Consider the following 20298-nt stretch of genomic DNA (forward strand, 5'->3'; position numbering starts at 1 on the left):
AATAACTCATCTTTGTGTAATAAAATAATATGGTGATTTAGTAGAAATCAGAAGGCTAATGACCTTTCAGTATCACAAAGAAAAATAGTTTGGTAGCTGATGCTTTATTTTTTTTTTTTAAAGGGGAGCCTGCTATTAGTACATGGTATCATTTAGCACATTATGTGTAGGCATTATCACATTGTTCTAATTTAGACTATCAATAAACTCTAATTCTCCAAATAGCATTTGACTCTGCATTTCTGAGTTGCTTTTATGAAAATGTGGTCAACTGCTGAATCAAAAATCAGCCTCAGCCCTAATCAACAGTAATATTTAATATTCCTCAGGACCACAAAACATGTTTTGCAATTTCCTGACCCTAGGAACACTATAGATGCTGTAATGAGAGTTTTTACACATATATTCTGAAAGCTTTCTTTTCTGTATTCAACTTTGGGTCAAATTGGAAACAAAGCTTAATAATCAGAAGAGCAATCCCTAAGGTTTTCAGAATTAAAGACCTCTGAATTGTATTTGAGGATGTGAATTCTAGCTGATACAGAAAGGACCCTCTCTGGGGTCCATGTTGCATTATTTTGGGGATCACAAACTGGAACCATAATTACAGCCATTATTGAATACTGTATCATTTCTATAAACATAGACTATGGTCTTTTCTTATCTCAATTATTTACTGTGAAATTATTTACTACTGTGGAGAAGTACCATGGAAATACCAACCAGTGTGGGCCTCCCAGGTAGCTCAGCTGGTAAAGAACCCGCCTGCAATGCAGGAGACCCCAGTTCAATTCCTGGGTTGGGAAGATCTGTTGGGGAAAGGATAGGCTACCCTCTCCAGTATTCTTGGCCTCCGCAGGTGGCTCAGATGGCAAAGAATCCACCCTCAGTGCAGGAGAGCTGGGTTCAATCCCTGGGTAGGAGGATCCCCTGGAGAAGGGAATGGATACCCACTCCAGTATTCTGGCCTGCACAATTCCATCGACAGAGGAGCCTGGCAGGCTATAGTCCATGGGCTCGCAAAGGGTCGGACGTGAGTAACTCACTTTTTTTTCCAGTGGGAGTCTTCACTGATGTCTCTGACAGTCAGTTCGTCATTATTATTATGTTATACTCTTGTGTGTAAGCTCAGTCACTCAGTCGTGTCTGACTGTGCGACCCCATGAAGTGTAGCTCGCCAGGCTCCTCTGTCCATGGGATTTTTCCAGGCAGCAATACTGGAGTGGGTTGTCATTTCCTTCTCCAGGGATTCTTCCTGACCCAGGGGTTGAACCCCCATCGCCTGCCTTGCAGGGGGATTCTTTACCATCTGATCCACCAGGGCACCCCATGTTATACTCTTATCCTAACCAAATTATTATAATATCAATGATCACATTGTTGAATAAATGTGTGTGTATGTATTTAATGTTATCCTCCAAGATTTATACATTTATCTCTCATGTGTGTGTGATAAGTTGCTTCAGTCATATCCGACTCTTTGCAGTGCTATGGACTGCAGCCCACCAGGCTCTTCTGTCCAAGGGATTTTTCCAGGCAAGAATACTAGAGTGGGTTGCCATGCCCTACTCCAGGGGATCTTTCCAACCCAGGGATTGAACCTTTGCCTCTTAAACCTACCTGCATTGGCAGGCAAGTTCTTTATCATTAGCACTGCCTGGAAAGCCCCTTACACTCTCATCCTGACTCTAATGGAATTACTATAACATCAATGAGTATATCACTCTAGTAAATGTATATATATGTATTTACATATGGGCTTCCTTGGTGGCTAAGTAGGTAAAGAATCTTCCTGCAATGCAGGAGACCTGGGTTCAATCCCTGAGTCAGGAAGATCCCCTGGAGAAGTAAATAGCAACCCACTCCAGTATTCTTGCCTGGGAAATTCCATGGACAGTGGAGCCTGAGGGGCAGAGGTGTCCATGGGATCACAAAGTGTTGGACACAACTTAGCGACTAAACCACTATGGGTTTACATGTGCAGCATTTGTAAGTAAGATACACTGATCCTGATGCAACTGTTAATCTAAAAATCTTAGTCCATGCATACTGTTCTCAGCATAAAGACCAAGAAAATTAAATGAACACTCCACTCGCATCTAACAAGCATATTGTATTTCATAAAAGCTGCATGAGAATCATTTTGTTATACAACGACATGGTCAGTATTGCCTTACAATTAGGCAAAGAAAGAAAAGGGTTAAAAAGCTACGGGTTAGTTTGAGAAATGTTCTTTTTTAGTTCTCTTGTTCCTGGCCTAGTCTCAAGCCAACACGTGATGCACTGAATGCCTGCCAGCCTCTTTCTTGTTGATCCTCCGGAGACCATCTGTGCTGGGGGCATTGATTAGAGTGTGTCTGCTGGGATTACATCTTTTCTGTTGCCATGCCAACTAATCAGCTGATTTTGGTTACCACAGAAACAAAATGTCAGAGCTCACAGTAACATGAATTCAGCACAACAGAAAATGTTTTCTTAATTGGGGACCCTTTTGAATTTGGATTCCAAGTGAAAGGCAGATTTTTTTTTTTTAAAAAAAAGGCCAACTTTAGATAAAAGCTACATTAATTGTATTGATTACAAGGAATGTGCAGAGTTTTCTGAAAAGAGGAAACATTAATTCCTCTTCGTAAGCTATGCTCATTTTTTTTATTACTCCAAACAAGGAATATATATATGTATATGTATATTTTTTCTTAAACACCTCTACTTCATTTTCTGATTGTTGCATGTAAAATAAAATGAATCACAAAACCTTCAGTTTCCTTTGACCTCCATGAGAGGGGCAAGGGGTGGAGAGGATGCACAGGGCCTGGGAGGAAGCTATGGGAAGAATTGCTTGGGGAAGGTCAGCATTGACCAAATTGTCTCCCATTCTTTCATTCAAGGAAGTCACCAGGGCTGACTCCTTAGATGCTAAAGAATCAGCCTGCAATGCCGGAGACCTGGGTTCAGTCCCTGGGTTGGGAAGATCCCCTGGAAGAAGGAAATGGCAACCCACTGCAGTATTCTTGCCTAGAGAATCCCATGGATAGAGGAGCCTGGCAGGCTACAGTCCGTGGGGTCACAAAGAGTCGGACATGACTGAGTGACTTTCACGCCACTTCAGTCATTTAGTTTCCCTTAAAGAAAACACTCAACACAAGTGACTTAGATTCAACTCTCAGTATTCCTCTCTTGCACATGCTATGTCCGGGATAAACCTGAGTCCCTGGTTTTAGCTGAGAAAGGAGAAGTCCAAGGTTCTTGCGAGGTTTCTTTTTGTAGGCCCTTAGCAGTTTGATGGCAAGAAGAGTCCTCAGCTGGTTTGCTACATCACAGTAAACAAAGAATACAGTTGAATGTGGCCTTAGAGAGTCTCCAACTGAGTAATTCATCAGAAGAACTCCATCCAGGCCTTCCCTTGATGAAATTCTCTTCCTGTAGAAGTAAACCAGAGCCTCTCTCTGCCTTGGGTTTGTGTCTCATAAACACAAAACAAATAGATTAGATAATAAAAAAAAGCATGACATTTAACTAGGCTAATATTTGCTTAAACAGCCAATAACCCCCTTTCTTTAAAAGAAAAGGATATGGCATCCAAATATCCCTGTCCTGCATTGTCAAGACATTTCTCTGCCCTTGTCTGGCTATAGTCACCTCCCTTCTGGGAAAGCCTCCCCTGCAGGTGGCTTCTGTCTGTTAACACTCAGGGAAGAACTGTGTGGCTTAATCTCCATGCAACTCTTTGAAAAACCTTGGTAAATTAATTCTGATGCTGATGGGCAAGGCTGTGGAGGAGTGGTGTGGAGACACTGAAGTACTCCCCCATTTCACTGTGTTCAGCTCTCATGGTGAAGATGCCAGAGATGAGGCTCTGAAGACCACTTATCTGAGGAGTTTGGGGGCAAGGAGCCCAAATGCCTGGAATTACCCACAGCTTGTGCTAATTGGATCTGAGTCAGAGGCCTTCACCCAGATTATCAATAATTATCTGACAGTGTTTCTGAGATCTTTGATGAAATGAAAATGGCAGGTGTTATTAGCATCTTTCTTTTTTTTAAGCATCTTTCTTAAGTGGTGCTCTATCAACAGGTTAATAATTCTCTGACACTTGGTGTTTTGCTTGTTTAAAGAAAATAGTTCTTTAAATTAGAGAGACTAGAAAGCACCTAACCCAGTGCCTAGGACATAGTTGGAATTCAATAAATGATGTGTTTTGGTATAAAATTCCCAAAGAAGGAAGTGATTATTCAGTTCAGTTCAGTTGCTCAGTTGTGTCCAACTCTTTGAGACCCCATGGACTGCAGCAAGCCAGGCCTCCCTGTCCTTCACCAACTCCCGGGGTTTACCCAAACTCATGTCCATTGAGTCGTTGATGCCATCCAACCATCTCATCCTCTGTCATCCCCTTCTCCTCCTGCCTTCAAGCTTTCCCAGCATCAGGGTCTTTTCAAATGAGTCCCTTGGACTGCAAGGAGATCCAACCAGTCTATCCTGAAAGGAAATCAGTCCTGAATATTCATTGGAAGGACTGATGCTGAAGCTGAAACTCCAATACTTTGGCCACCTGATGCAAAGAACTGACTCATTTGAAAAGACATTTGAAGAGATTATTAAGATTTCATAAAAGGCTGATGTGCTGTGCTACGTCACTTCAGTAATGTCCAACTCTTTTTGACCCCACGGACTGTAGCCTGCCAGGCTCCTCTGTCCATGGGATCCTCCAGGCAAGATTCCTGGAGTGGGCTGCTGTCCCTGATCCAGGGGATCTTCCTGACCCAGGGATTGAACTCCTGTCTCTTATGTCTCCTTACCACTGCCGCCACCTTGGGAAGCCCCAAAGAATGATTTACATTGCTAATTATCTTCATGGACTGTTGTTTAGACTATTTCTAAAATGACTATATTCCCTATTCAGTTGACTGTTATTTTTTCTTTAAGTGTAAATGCAATGATTTCCAAAGTTTTGTACTTTTTTTAGTCTAAGAAATCTTTCTGCAGAAAGGCTTGATCAGAGGTCCACTACTTAAAACAGATAAAACTGAAGCTGTTCTGGTTGAATCAAGAAAGTGAGTGGGAATCTCAGTGTTAGGTGGAGGCTTAGCTCTTCCCAGAAGAGCCCCTTATAACGGCTCATAACCCCCCAGGTCTCAGATAGGACATTACAACAATCCCTGGTCCAAGGTTCTGTGTTCTTTGGTTGCATGTCTTTCATCTTTAAACTATCATTTACTGTCAAGTACAATACCAGGTGGGCTTCCATGGTGTCTCAGCCGTATAGAATCCACCTGCCAATGCAGGAGACATGGGTTTGATCCCTGGGTCAAGAAGATCAACTGAAGAAGGAAATGGCAACCCGCTCCAGGATTCTTGCCTGGAGAATCCCGTGGACAGAGGAGCCTGGTGGGCTATAGTCCAATGGGTTGCACAAGAGTCAGACATGACTGAACAACTAAGCAAATAGCACAACAGTGAGAAGAAATGTGAATAAAATAGGAACTAGGGAATCTCCTGACAGTCCAGTGGTTAGGACTTGGCGATTTCACTGCCACGAGCCCGGGTTCAATCCCTGGTCAGGGAACTAAGATCCTGTAAGCTGTCAAAAAAAGAAAAATGAACTGCATGCCAAAAATCATCTGACTTTAAAAAGCAGATAAAAATGCCACCCTGTCACTGATCACTCTATAAGACTCACTATATTTCATTAATAATATACATTTATCTTAGATTAATTTGGCTTCCCAAAGCCTGGCCCTTTGTACAAGCAAAATTCATCATGGCTAATAGAATGTGATTCAAGGAATTTACCCTAAAATGCCTTTCTTTCCAAACATCCATAACTGATAACCCACAGCCTTGGGTTAAGCACCACTCTCTGACATTTCTCTTTGGAAACGAAAACTTCCCCTGCTTCAGTTCAGCTCAGTTCAGTCACTCAGTCCTGTCCGACTCTTTGTGAGCCCGTGGACTGCAGCACGCCAGGCTTCCCTGTCCATCACCAACTCCCGGAGCTTGCTCAAACTCATGTCCATCAAGTCGGTGATGCCATCCAGCCATCTCATCGTCTGTCGTCCCCTTCTCCTCCTGCCAGGGTGACCTTGAAGTAACTCATACTTACACAGGAATACTTTTATTAGGTACTTTCTCACAGAGTAGGATAACCGAGATTAGAACAGAGCTCAAACTCTTTTTCTAGAAGGATGATGAAAGTGGAGGAGAAAGGAGGTGAAAGCATGCTGATGTTATGGGGGACACTCTGTATACCAGGAGTGTTTGACATGGCATTGCTATAAGATGGGTTTTGTCTTCATATTTACAAATGGAGAAATAGGGGCTCATGGAGTTTCAGCCAAAACTAGTTGAGTTACCAGTAGCTCATGCCTGGTGAGCTGCTGTGCTGACCTTTGACCCCATTAATTTCAGAGCTGATACCTGTCTCCATGGATACATCATCTGTGACACATTTTTGCCAAGATCAAGCACCTCCCAAGAGGAGTCAGGGAGACCGTGTTGAGTGGCTGACATGTGAATTACAGAGATGTTGCGATCCCCAAGTGCATAACCGCTGAGCCCCCTGTTTATCCTTCCAGGTGTGTACAGAAGGCAGACTGATTTTGGAGTTCACCTTTGACGACCTCATGAGAATAAAAACGTGGCACTTTACCATTAGACAATACAGAGAGTTAGTCCCAAGAAGCATTCTAGCCATGCACGTAAGTACCTTAATTTCTATTTCACTTTCTTCCCTTTCATCCCCTTATCTTACCCAGAAAAGAGAAGCCCTGTTTTCTCACTGTGAAACAGCTCCCAGAAACTTCACACTTTAGGTAATTAACTCTAAATTTTGAGTGTTCCCCTCAACCGTTTTCACCCACAGGCCCCTTTTGCCCTCCTTTGTTTCTGAGTTTGGTGCGTTATGAGGTTATTTTCTTTCCTACTTTATTATTTTAAACTCCAGATGGAGGTTACCTCAATAAACAGTGTGTGCTTTCCTTAAATTCCATGCATTTGTTATCAAGTGCCACTCTGCCTGGGCTAATAAACCTGTTACGTATAAACGAGGAGAGAAATAAAACAAGGAGTAGGAAAAACACTTTCCAGTTTTTATTGGAACCATCTGACAACATGTGGGGTTCACATACCTCAGATTTGTGTCTACACACTTCCTAACCCCAGCATTGGAAACCCGAGGAAGACCTGGGTTCCTCTTGGTTGCATTTGGCTGTAAATCATATCAAATTGGTTGGACATCAAGAAGGTGCAAGGGTGGATTCGATGCCAATCTAGAGAGATGTTTTGGTGGTAAGACCTGACAGAAACTCATCAGGTCAGTCCCATAAGGAGTCACCAGGCATTGACTTAATAAATCTTTCTTCCAGAATGCACGATGCAGCAGTTTCTGGGAAAATGCTTTGGAGCAAAATTAGATTTGAGCCCGATTTTTAAGACCCTGTGTGGTGAAAAGAGAATACAGTTAACAGCTGTAATTGTAACCTGCTCCAGTACTGAATGACAAGCCGCTCCAGTATTCTTGCCTAGAGATTCTCAAGGACAGAGGAGCCTGGTGGGCTACAGTCCATAGAGTCGCTAAGAGTCAGACACAACTGAAGTGACTTAGCTTGCACACACACATGTCTACAGCGGACCCTCTTTTCAGAAATTGACATGAAAAATGGCAAGCTATTTTCACCTACATTAGTTGTTTTTTTTTTTTTAATTTATATACACAAAGCCAATCGGTTGCATTACTCTGAGGGAAATTAAGTACAGAAAAAGAATAAATTAAGATGTTGGTATAACCTAGATGGTCTCATGAATGCAAACCTGGAGGCAAGGAGATGTTTACTTAAAACTTCCTCTGTTTAGCAATAGTTTATATCTATCAAGAAAGAAGGAAAAATAAACAGAAAGAAAGAGCAATGACTAAGAGACTCACCTTACAATGGAATCCAGAAAGAATTTGTCTTCTTTTCTCACCAAACAGAACATTGGGGGTGGCCCGCGAAACATGACCTCTTGGTATTTTTAATGTGGCCGATATATATGAAAATAGAATGCATACCTTTACAGTTCTTCAGGATGAAAGCTGGTGAGGACATCTACTTCTAGCCTCGGCTTAACAGGGAGGAGAGTTAGACGTTTTTAATATATACATATTAATATATTTTATGGCAGTTGCAAAATTTTCAAATATAGGACTCAACTCCAAGCTGCTACAAACACTGTCACAAGATTTCCTTGGTGGTCCAGTGGTTAAGAATCCACGTTTCCATTGCAGGGGTCTCAGGTTCGATCCCTGGTCTGGGAACAAAGATTCCCCCATGCCTCATGATGTGGTCAAAAACAAAATAAAAATGTGCCCCCCCCCATAAATAACGTCAGTAGATAATTAATAGAGATTAGAATAAAAAATTTGAGGATTTTTTTAAAAAAACTATTATACAAGAAAGGCCAGTCCTAAAACATGTGTACCTGTGTGCTAAGTCATTTCAGTTCTGTCTGACTCTTCACAACCCCATGGATTGTAGCCTGGCCAGGCTCTTCTGTCCATGGTATTTCCCAGGCAAGAATACTGGAGTGGGTTGCCATTTCCTCCCCATCCAGGGATCGAACCCAAGTCTTTTACATCTTCTGCATTAGCATTGGCAGGCAGGTTCTTTACCACTAGTGCCACCTGAGAAGCCCTAAAGCATGGTTTTGCCAAACCCAGACCCCACCTCCCCTCAGGGTTGAGGGGATGCCAGGGACCTGGAGGTGTCCTGACCGGGCGTAATAACCCTCCTCTGGAAGCCACGGGGCCTCTCACGGAGGAAGTAAAGTCCTTTCTCCCATCGGACTCAGTTCAGTTCTCCCTAGCAGTGAGTCTTGCGCCATTGACCCAAAGGTGACCGTGAGCGTTATATGCAAGTATCTTCAAAACGTAAAATAAATTCCCTCCAGCAACCTACTCTCTGAGAAAAACTGACAAGGTGCATGTCTTAGCAGCAGTAGCACAGTCAAGACTTCTTTGATACCATCTTGTGGGGATGAAATATTTGATTTCTTTTTTTCCTGTTTAGGCACAAGATCCTCAGGTCTTGGATCAACTGTCCAAAAACATCACCAGGATGGGGCTGACAAATTTCACCCTCAACTACCTCAGGGTAAGACCAATGGGCTGAGGATATTTCCCACTGAGTTTGAAAAGTGATTTAGAGATTTAAGCATATCTTGAACCGAGGATGCTGGGAGGGATTGGGAACAGGAGGAGAAGGGGACAACAGAGAATGTGATGGCTGGATGGCATCACCGACTTGATGGACATGAGTTTGAGTAAACTCCGGGAGTTGGTGATGGACAGAGAGGCCTGGCGTGCTGCGGTTCATGGGGTTGCAAAGAGTCAGACACGACTGAGTGACTGAACTGAAATGAACTGAACTGAAGCAAGGTATTAAAATGAGGTAATACAGCACAATACATATGTCTTTTTAAAATGTATCTTATTCAAGTATAGTTAATTTACAATGTTGTGTTAATTTCTACTGTACAGCAAAGTGATTCAGTTATACATCTATATACATTCTCTTTTGTATTCTTTCCCATTATAGTTATCACAGGATATTGATATAGTTCCCTGTGCTATACAGTCGGAATTTGTCATTTATCCATTCCGTGTATGGTAGTTTGCATCTGCTAATCTGAAACTCCCAATTCATCTCTCCCGTTGCCTCCGCCCTTGGCAATCACGAGTCTGTTCTCTATAGCTGTCAGTCTCTTTTGTATAAGTTCATTTGTGTCTTATTTTAGATTCCACATGTATGTGATATCACTTCTATTCCAAGAAGTATTTGTCTTTCTTCCTCTAACATACTTCACTTAGTATGATAATCTGTAGATCCATCCATGTTGCTGTGAATGATGTTATTTCATTCTTTTCTATGGCTGAGCAATATTCCACGTATATATGTACCACATCTTATGTATCCACTCATCTACTGATAGACATTTAGGTTGTACCCAAGCCTTGGCAATTGTGAATAGCAGCACAATGTATATGTCTTAAACCACTCTGTGCGTGTGTGTGTGTGTGTGTGTGTGTGTGTGATCAATGGATGATTGGATTTAATTAACAAAAAACATTGAACCTAGACTTTGTCAGGGTTGAGCATCTTCTCTCTGTTTGTATGACTCCCAGAAAGAATTATTCAAAGGCTGGCAATGTCTCTCTCGTCAAATGCTTTGGCACTGTGTCCCTTCTGATGGTCTCAAGTGGCCAGTGTCCCACTGCTAAGTTCATAGTCTCTGTGTCTGCATTCAGGGACTGGTCACTCCTGAGGAGGCTCAGAGTGCCTTCCAGAGAGGGTCTCCTGAAGAAACTCACTCGGTGCTGGAACACAGACGTTTATTTCTAAGGCTTGCTGGGGACTCTGTGTGTGACATGCAATAGATTTTCTGGTTTAGATATAAAGTGAATTTTTATTAAAAAAAAATTAAATGTTTGGCAAAACTCTCTACCCCCATAATCCAGCCTCCACAGTTGGTCTAACAGGGTAACAAAGACCACACTGTTTCTTTTTTAAATGTTCTATTCTCATTTTATAAATCAGTGCTCTTATGTTTGTAAATTCACTTTTTGATCAGAGTATAATCGCTTTACAATGTTGTGTTGGTTTCTGCTATACAACAAAGTGAGTCAGCTGTGTGTGCATATCCCCTCCTTCCTGAGCTCCCTCCCGCCCACCCCAACCCCTCTAGGTCATCACTGAGCACTGCAGTGCTGTACCGTAGATGGCCACTATCTGTTTTACACTGGGTGGTGTACGTGTGATCCCCCGGAGGAGAGCATGGCAACCCACTCCAGTGTTCTTGCCTGGAGAATCCCATGGACAGAGGAGCCCGGCAGGTTGCAGTCCATAGGGTTGCACAGAGTTGGACACAGCTGAAGCGACTTTGCACACACACACATGCACATGCACAGTGTATAAATGTCAATGCTGGCTTTCAGTGTGAAGTGGCAGTCACCACGTTGCAAATAGAGGATGTGGTTTCCTTCATAAAGCGAGCATTGCCTTCCAGAACCAACATGAAGGCAGTGCCCATGGTCCACATCCGTTTGCCTCTGAGTCTCTGGCTTCCACATCGCCCTGCTTCTCCCGGGCCCACCCCATCAGACTGTTTATGCCATTGTTTCTTTTCCTTTTCATCTACCTGAAAACTTATGTTTACTACTAGATGGAAGCATTGGAACGAGTTCATTTATTTGGCAGTTGATTCTGAGAGGTGGAAAGAATCAGATTCATAGTAAATTCACATTTAAGCTTTTAAAAATGCAATTAAACAGGAAGGAAAACAGCAGTGCTGTAGAATCTATTAGCTCAAAAATAGCATAATGGTTGACATTATCAAATTCAATGGTTACAAAATATACTATTATTTCTTTATCCTTAAGGGCAGGTTTGTGAATCTTATTTTGAATTCGCAGTCCTCTAAGTTCAATCACGTTTGCATACTTTGACATGTTGAAATGCTTCAGCAGGACTTTCTCTTCTGTAAATGAAGAATGATTTTCACAAATGTTTCCAAATCGTGCCCTCATTGCAATGTGACGGGCGCTGAACTAGATCCTGAAGATTCAAAGATGAAAGTCATGGCACCTGTTATGAAGAAACCCTCCCCATGAGGGTTTATAAAGAGAGATCTATAAAGAGAGATCATTGTATATGAAAGGGTGAATATCATGATAGAAGTTTCCAGACTGAGTTATGGGAGTATAAGATAGACATCTCAGGTGAATCAACCAGAGAAGCTTTCATGGAGGAGGTGATGCCTGAGTAGAGTGTGAAAGAATGAATAAAGAAAAGCCAGAGGAAGGAGGAGGAAGGCCTTTTCCATCAGAGGGAACAGAAGGAGCACAGGTTAGGGAATGGAATGCCGAGCAGTTTGGTGATGCTGCGATGTGAAGGGCGAGGCCAAGGAGAAGAGGGAGAGAGAATTTGTTGGGAGCCAGATCTTGGAGCAATTGGCTGGCCAGGCTACCAGGGCCAGGAACGCACAAAAGGATTAAACATGAGGATAGCAGGGTCTCCATCCTGAGTAAAGGAAGAAGAGTCTTCTTCCATTTGGTTTAGATTTCCCAGAACCAAATCCAGGTGTTGTGGCAAGACCCAGAACCAGCCTCACTCCCCGACACCTCACGCCAACATGCCTGCCGTCTTGGATGCCATGAGCCAGGTCGCTCTCCACTAAACGGCCCCCAGTTCCTGCTCAGAGGGAAACCAGGGTCTGCTCAGGAGGCTGGGTCCGAGGAGAGTGCTCTCAGCAGGACAGATGAGGCTGTTTTCCCCAACCTCCAGGCTCTGCGTTCAGCAGTGGCTCCCGTAAGGGCTGCTGGCACAGCGCGGGTAGGACATGGGGGTCTTCAGTGCTGTTCCAGCCACAGGAATTCAGAAGGCGGCCCCACGCCGCCCAGCACTGCGTCTTGTCAGGGGCCGGGAGAGATTTGGTTTGAACCATCTAATGATGCCTCTCCTTAGGCAGATAGAGAAGTCCCACGCTACACGTCCTCAGCTGACACCTCCGAGGAATCTGGGACTTTGGCGTCCATCCTAGACTCGGTCGCTCCATCTCTGCTGAGCTCTTGAACAGACTATTAAGTATTTCAGCTGCGTTTAACACAAAGCGATAAATGCTGAACGTCCATCCTCCCCACGTACCCCAGCCGCCCAGCTCCTCCGTCGTCATCACTAAAGCGGTGACCTTCACCGTGGGATCAGCTCCTCTGTCGTCATCACTAAAGCGGTGACCTTCACCGTGGGGTCAGCAAGGTTCACTGGTCCCCACCTCTGCAGTCTTTTGACTCCAGCGCGCAAAGCGTAAGGACATCAAACCAGCAGAGAGGGAATGGCACCAAGCCCTCTGCTGATAATGCCACAGGGATCCATGTACGGTTTGGGGCAACAGAGAGTCGCACTTCCAAGGCTACCACCTAACGTGAGCTACTGCAGGCTGCCCTGATGTAGCTGGACTCCACAATGGTCCATGTCCAACAGTGCCTTTCCCATAAGGGAGCTGGCCAAGGGGTGTTAATAAAATCAGTCACCCGGTTTTATGCCCTCAAATGACAGAATCAGAACTTGAACTCTAGCACCTATGTGCTCCGTGGCAAACACTGCCTTTCTAGTAAGAATGTAGAATGATGATTTTAAAATTATTTTTGTAATGGCATATAGTTGATTTACAATTTGTGTTAGTTTCAAGTGTACAGCTAAGTGATTCGTAAATATATATATAGTATATGCATATATATATTCTTTTTCAGATTCTTTTCCATTCTCGGTTATTGCAAGATATTGACTACAGTTCCGTGTGCTATGCAATGGGTTCTTGTTGTTTATCTATTTTATATACCGTAGTGTGGTCTGTTCATCTCAAACCTACCCCCTTCCCCTTTTGGTAATTGTAAGTTTGTGCTCTCTGTCTGTGAGCCTGTTTCTGTTTTGTAAATAAGTTCATTTGCATCATTTTTTTTTTAGATTCCACAGATAAGGGACAGTCTCTGATATTTAGTTTGTCTGTCTGACTGCTTCACGTGGTATGACGCTCTCCAGGTCCATCCACGTTGCTGCAAACAGCACTGTCTCATAGAATGATGATATTGATGGGAACTGGATCGTGTCTTTCCTGCCTTGACAGAGGAGTCAGTGTTTCTCACTGGATCCTTAATCTCCTTCACCAAAAGTTACGTCAGCTCCCTGTAGGGTTTAATGTGAGGATTTGTTGTTGTTGTTTAGTCGCTAAGTCATGTCCAGCTCTTTGCAACCTCATGGACTGTAGCCCACCAGGTTCCTCTGTCCATGGGACTTCCCAGGCAAGAATACGGGAGTGGGTTGCCATTTTTTCCTCCGGGGGATCTTCCCGACTCAGGGATCGAACCCGTGTCTCTGGCCTCATTTGCACTGTGGGTGAATTCTTCACCACTGAGCCACCTGGGAAGCCCCAGGTGAGGATTAAGAGAGAGAACCCACACAGAGGGCTTAGCCCAAGGTCTGGACCAGAAAGTGCCCAGTTAGTGTTTGCTGTCATAGTTTATTGGGCGCCTGTTACATGTCCATCTTTGTTCCCCAGCCTGGAACTCCTTGTAGCAACATGGCATCTGACTCTCTTTTCTCACTCAGAGTCCTCTGAACACTACTTGGCTTCCCAGGCTCATCCATCCCAGTTCAGTGGCCATTTGCCTTTCTCGCCTCCACTCATCCAACCCCTTGTTCACCTACTGATTGGTTCAGGACACACTCTGAGCCGACTATCTTCCTGGCAGCGTGCCAGGTGACGGCCCTCCATCATGGAGCTGTGGCCTCCTTCCTAAGGTGGTGGTCACGGGCTGGTGGGCAAAGCTGGCAGGGAGAGGTGTGCAAGGCCCGTGAGAAGAGCCCAGGGAGGGACCCATGCATCTCGGGGGGAAGGTAGTCAGCATAGAAGCCAACCTCCCATCCACAATCCCTCTGGGCAGCTGAGGACCACTTGGCAGGTCATGGCTGAGCAGAATCTCAAACTCAGAGCCCAAAACCAGTGTACATGGGCTTCCATGACAAGACCTATCCTGGTCAGTAGTCACTAAGAATGAGAAACAAAGCTTATTTCTTCATTTTAGAACCAAGATCTAACATTTTCTTATCACCTAATATCTGCAAAACAGTTGAGCAGTAAGAAAATACATTTATTGGGATTTTCCTTGGTATTCCAGAGTGGTTATGACTTCACACTTCCAATGCAAACCACACAGGCTCAATCCCTGGTCAGGGAACTAGATTCCACAAGCCAAGCAGCCAAAAAAATAGAAAGAAAATAATTTTATTTATAAAAACTACTTTAAAAGTTCTTCCATCCTTCTGAGGAAATGGGACTTTTGGCTCCAGCCTCAGAAGGTCACCTGAAGACTTGTTTCAACAGACTTAGCCAGAAATTTCACTAGCCAAGCCCAGCACCGGAAGAAGAAGTCAGACATTTCATCTGGGCAAATACTAATCCAGGGCCTTCTAAATCAGAGGAAGAATTTTAAACATCAATGCACCCAGGATAGAGATTTTTAAATACCTCAGACATCTGAAATTTCAATAAGCTTTGTTTTTCAGGAACCAAAATCAAGCAATACAGGAGGTAAGCAATTATCATCACCCAGCTTTGCCTGAAATTCCTAATCGCTCTCAGGGCGGCCTGTGGGAGGGGTTACAAGGAGGCGGCTCCCCCAGTTAGAGGAAAGAGCTGGCAAAGCACACAGCCCAGCTCGGGACATGTGAACACGGATGATGTCGCTGGAGCAGCTGGCAGCGCGCTGCTGGGGACTCTGTTGACCTGATGGTTTTGAAGTGGCCACAGACCACTTGTTGTCCTTTAATTGGAGTTGTCAGGTTACCTGCATTCCCTTGGCCACCTCCAGCACATCAAGGCCGGAGGGGCGTGGTGCCCGGCGGCACGCTGGCCGGCCCGCTGGTCCCCACGGAGCAGAGCGGAGACTGGAGGTGGCGGAGCGGGGATGGCGTCCCGACCGCGTGCAGCCTCGCGTCCCCTGGACGCTGACCTCTGCTGACCTCCGGGAGGCCAGGGCTTGCTGACCTTGTGTCCCTGGGGTAGTTCTCCTGGCTGTGGCCGGGCTGGGAACGGGCCTACAGAGTGAACGGTTGTTAGGAGTCCCGGAAACGGTGGTGTGTCTCACGAACGTGTCCACCACCATCTCCTGGAGGCGGAGGAATTTACTATCATGTGGGTGATGACGCCCCTAAATCAGTGCTTTCTGGGGAGGGTAACCCCCGCCGCCAGATTCTCCTTCGGCCATTATTCATGGTTCATCCCACAAGCATCTATGAGACACCACGTATCCGTCCCCCTCAAGGAGATCACTGTCTAGTAGGGGAGAAAGAAAAAAGACTCTGCTGGGAGAGACATCTGCCTGGTTACAGCAATGCGCAAAATGCTAGCTAACATCCCTGAGTGCTTCCTGCATGCCAGGCATGCTGCTGTGCTCTGGGCAAGGAGTTGTTCCATTTTATTTTTTTAATACTCACAACAACTTTATGGGACTCTCGTTGGCCCTGTTTTGCAGGTGAGGAAACTGAGGCTTAGGGAGGTACTTCGCCAAGGTCACAGGGTCGGTGAGTGGCCAAGAAGGGATTAGAACCCACAGGCTGACTCCAGGCACAAGGAACAGAGAGGTTGTTAGACAGTGGGGGTGGGAGGCCAAGTCTCCAAGGAGGAACTGGCTCTTGAATTGATTCTGAAAGATTAGTAGGTGGTCCCATCCAAGAGTAGCATCAGAGAAGGATGGAGAAAACTGGGGGTATGGATGAATTCTAGGCAGTTTCACTTGTTCAGTCGCTAAGTCGTGTCCGACTCTTTGAGACCCCATGGACTGCAGCACGCCATCAGGTCTCCCTGTCCTCCACTATCTCCCAGAGTTTGCTCAAGTTCATGTCCATTGCATCGGTGATGCCATCCACAATCTCATCCTCTGTTGCCCTCTTCCCCTCCTGCCTGCAATCTTTTCCAGCATCAGGGTATTTTCCAACAAGATGGCTTCACTTAGCTGGAATGTTAATTTTAAGCTTGTTTAACTTCGACTTAAGGGTCAGACAGACAAGAGTATATATTGAGGACTGCCACTTGCTAGCTATGTGACCCTGGAAAAGTTACTTGACCTTTCTGAGCCTGCTTCCCTATTTGGGAAATGGGATGTAACACCCCCTTAACTGATTTCCGATGAGATACATTCATGTGGAGCTCCCTTCTCTTTGCAAGCATGCTCTCGTAGGGTCTCTGGTCCTTTCTTCTTGGTGGAATCAAGTCATCATCAGATTCCCCTCTATTCAGAGCTTATGAGAAGAGCTCCAGTTGGTCAGAACACCCAGAAGTCCGATCCTTCTTTATTTCCATTTCATCAAAGTGAAAACCCTTTCTAACTCAGAGTTTGAAATTGCCACCATCTCAGATTTCTTATATGCAGTTCTTATATGTGAATGTTTACTGTGTGGAGGATTTATTTTCTTTAAATAGCTCTAAAGATAAGACTTTAAAATTGAAACTGAAATAACTGACGTCTGTTTCATTTCCTATCCCATAAAAAGAATGAGGGTTGGTAATGCAGAAACCCTGTCCGTAAGCATTTAAAGGAAACCCCCGCGAATTTCTGCCTTGGCCATAAGTGGGATGTGCTGTTTTCACTCATCTGCTTCAACAGTAGGAACAGACAGTCTCTGCCCACTGGATACCGCAGGATAACACCGCTTTGTCCTTGACAATGTGGGCTCATTTGGCTTTGTGTTTAAATTTTAAGTCAGTCATCTAGCCTAGAGACATTTTGAGTGGCATCTACTAGGCCCCTGGCACAGAAGGAACGAGGGGGGTGTTGATAAGGATGGATAAGGTACATTCCCTTTTGTGAGGAGTTGAAGACACGGTGATAGGTGGGTCTGTTCATGGTTCACACTGTCCAGCCTCAGCTGGGGACCTCAGATCATCCCAGAACATTCCTCTAATGCCCACCCATGTTGGAGTCAGCAGGTGACTTAACTGCATTTGTGTACAGTTTCTAGTGCACTCATCAAGTGCTCTGATCCTGACTTTGGCTCTCAAAGCCCTCCACTGGGGCCTTTGCGCCTCCCAGCCTTGGTCCACCTCCCTTCCCCACTTCATGTGTCATCCTGTAGCCACACAGACCACCTGCCCGTCCCCAAACTGGCCATGCTCTTTTGCCCACACGGCTTGGCACAGTGTGGCTCACTGCCTGGGCCGCGGTTCCTCCCCTTCCCTTCCATCCGATTTCCCCAGCCTAGCTTCTCCTCGTCCTCAGGACCCACTGTCCGTCACCTCCTCTGAGCATCTCTCTCTGACTCCCAGTGGGGGCACCTGCCCCGCCCCCCCGTGACCCTGGTGTCCTGCACGATGATATGCGGCTTAGCTCTCAGCAGATCCTGGGTAGGAATCGTCTCTCCATGCGCCTGTTTGTCTCCAGTGTTTAGTCTCTCCACGTTTCCTATGTGAGACTCAGAGGAACCCCTGAGTTCAGGAGCAAGCTGACTGTCTTTTATCTCTAGGGCCTCACAAGCTCTAGATCACGATAAATGATTCGCTCAGTCATGTCCGACTCTTTGCGACCCCATGGACCATAGCCCACCAGTCTCCTCTATCCATGGAATTCTCCAGGCAAGAATACTGGAGCGGGTATCCATTCTGTTTTCCAGGGGATCTTCCTGACCCAGGGATCAAACCCGGGTCTCCTGCATTGCAGGGGGATTCTTTACTGGCTGAGCCACCAGGGAAATTGGTAGGCACCCAGCAAAAGCCTCTTGAATGGATGTTTGGTGGATGGGAGTTTGGTGAACAGAAGGCTAGATTTTGAATGACGTATACACACAAGAAGTAATAGAACTCCGATGAATTCACTTGCCCTACAGCATCTAAAAAACAATGTGTGGTTCATTTTCAAAGTCGTTACCTAGAACTTTACTATGAAATCTAAAAAGCAGCATCATTGAATGCATTGAGGAAATGAAAGAAGCATGGCATGGGGCCTCTGGATCACTCTAGTGAACAAAGTCTCCACTTAAAATCCTCAGACTTCCCAATGTCAAACTTTTACTCTAAAACCACTCAGAGTCAGTATTTAATTTTGGCCCTAAGGGCCATTATGGCCATCCCATCATTTTGGAAATATCTTCTTTAAATTCTTGAGGACACATGTCTTAGTGGGTGATTATTTTTGCCTATTTTCTTTGGCCAGCTTTTCCTGATGCCTGAATGCACACACTTCTTTAAGCGTTTTGTTTAATGCAGCTTTAAAATGTCTTGTGCTTTTCTGGGGGTTCAAATGGTTAAGAATCCGCCTGCAATGCAGGAGACTCGGGTTCGATCCCTGGGTCAGGAAAATCCCCTGGAGAAGGGAATGGCTCACACTCTAATATTCCTGCCTGGAGAATTCCATGGATAGAGGAGCCTGGCAGGCTACAGTCCATGGGGTTGCAGAGAGTTGGACACGACTGAGCAAGTAATAATGTGAAAGCATCTTATTGTCCTGTATCCCAGCCAAAAGCTATTTTCTTGGTGGGTCTTACTCTTTATCCATCTGTATGCATAATTTCTGCATAAATGTAATCAGTACACATAAGATTTCTTAATGTTATTTGGTAAACACTTTTGCCTGTTTCTACATAGCCATCGTATTAACCATTTATAATAGCTGCAAATACCAGTGTAGGGTAATTTAATCACTTCTCTAAATGTTGAAAACGAGTCGTGTGCACGCTGTTGCTGGCATTAATACCATTCCTCTAAACACCCTAGCCGTGTCTTGCTCTCAGTGGTGTTCTCTGCGGAGTCTGAACTGTTGTGGCCACGTAGTAAGTAAAACAGATGTGCTTCAGATTCAGAGCAATGTGGGTTCAGATCCTAGCCCCCTTATGACCTATATCAGTCTTGAACAAGTTTAAAATTCTCTGAACCCCACTCTCTTCATCTGAAAATCAGGAAGAATAATGTCTCACAGGTTGGCACAAATTATGATTTATAAGATTAAATGAGTTACACATTATAAGAGCCTGACATAGGTGTCTCGGTGAGTAAAGAATCCACCTGCAATATGGCAGACACAGGAGATGTGGGTTCCATCCCTGGGTTAGGAAGATACCCTGGAGTAAGTGGGCGTGGCAACCCACTCCAGTGTCCTTGCCTGGAGCATCCCATGGGCAGAGGAGCCTGGCGGTCTATAATCCATGGGGTTGCAGAGTCAGACATGACTAGGGTGACTGAGCGCTCCTGCAACCAGCATACAGAAGGAACATAACAAGCCCTGGCCCCTCCTGCGTTGTCCAGAGCAGTGGGTCAGGACTCCAAGGTCACTGCTGATTGGCCGCCTTAGTTTCTCAGATCTCCGGTTTCCTCACGTGTGAGTGATTACTCACTGTGAACAGCAAGAATCACACTGCAGGCGAGGCTTAAAACGATAATGCATGTGAAGAGCGCATGTTACTCGAAATGACTACACCAAGAAGCCAAATAACTCCCATTCCCTTTATCATCTCCTGAACATTGGTCATGGCCTTGAATTCTACACTGACATTCTGAAGCCAGATGATAGGGGGTAAAAAGAGAGAAGGGATTTGCAAATGACAGCTGCCAAGAAGGGGAGCAGCAGAGAGTCTGAGGCACGTGCAAATATTTGGAACTCCCTTTTCAACAGAAATGTTATTACAAACGTATCACCATCATCACTGGGTGTTTTTGATGCTATTTATAACCTTTTGTTGTTGTTAAAGAAGTCTATCCCTTCAAAAATACAGTGTCCTCAAC

The 20298-nt window shown here is 44.9% G+C and overlaps 1 protein-coding gene across 7 annotated transcripts in view; it reads left to right on the forward strand.

Annotated features, from left to right (window-relative positions):
• Positions 1-20298, forward strand: part of LDB2 (LIM domain binding 2) — a 437523-nt gene that overhangs the window by 360446 nt on the left and 56779 nt on the right. For all 7 annotated transcript variants that reach the window (XM_070458086.1, XM_070458082.1, XM_070458083.1 and 4 more), the window contains exons 4-5: positions 6573-6695; positions 9042-9125. In XM_070458086.1, coding sequence (XP_070314187.1) covers positions 6573-6695; positions 9042-9125 — 207 coding nt within the window. The remainder of the gene's footprint in view (positions 1-6572; positions 6696-9041; positions 9126-20298) is intronic.

This window comes from Odocoileus virginianus, chromosome 29 (genome assembly GCF_023699985.2).
Source record: "Odocoileus virginianus isolate 20LAN1187 ecotype Illinois chromosome 29, Ovbor_1.2, whole genome shotgun sequence".
NCBI lineage: Eukaryota > Metazoa > Chordata > Mammalia > Artiodactyla > Cervidae > Odocoileus > Odocoileus virginianus.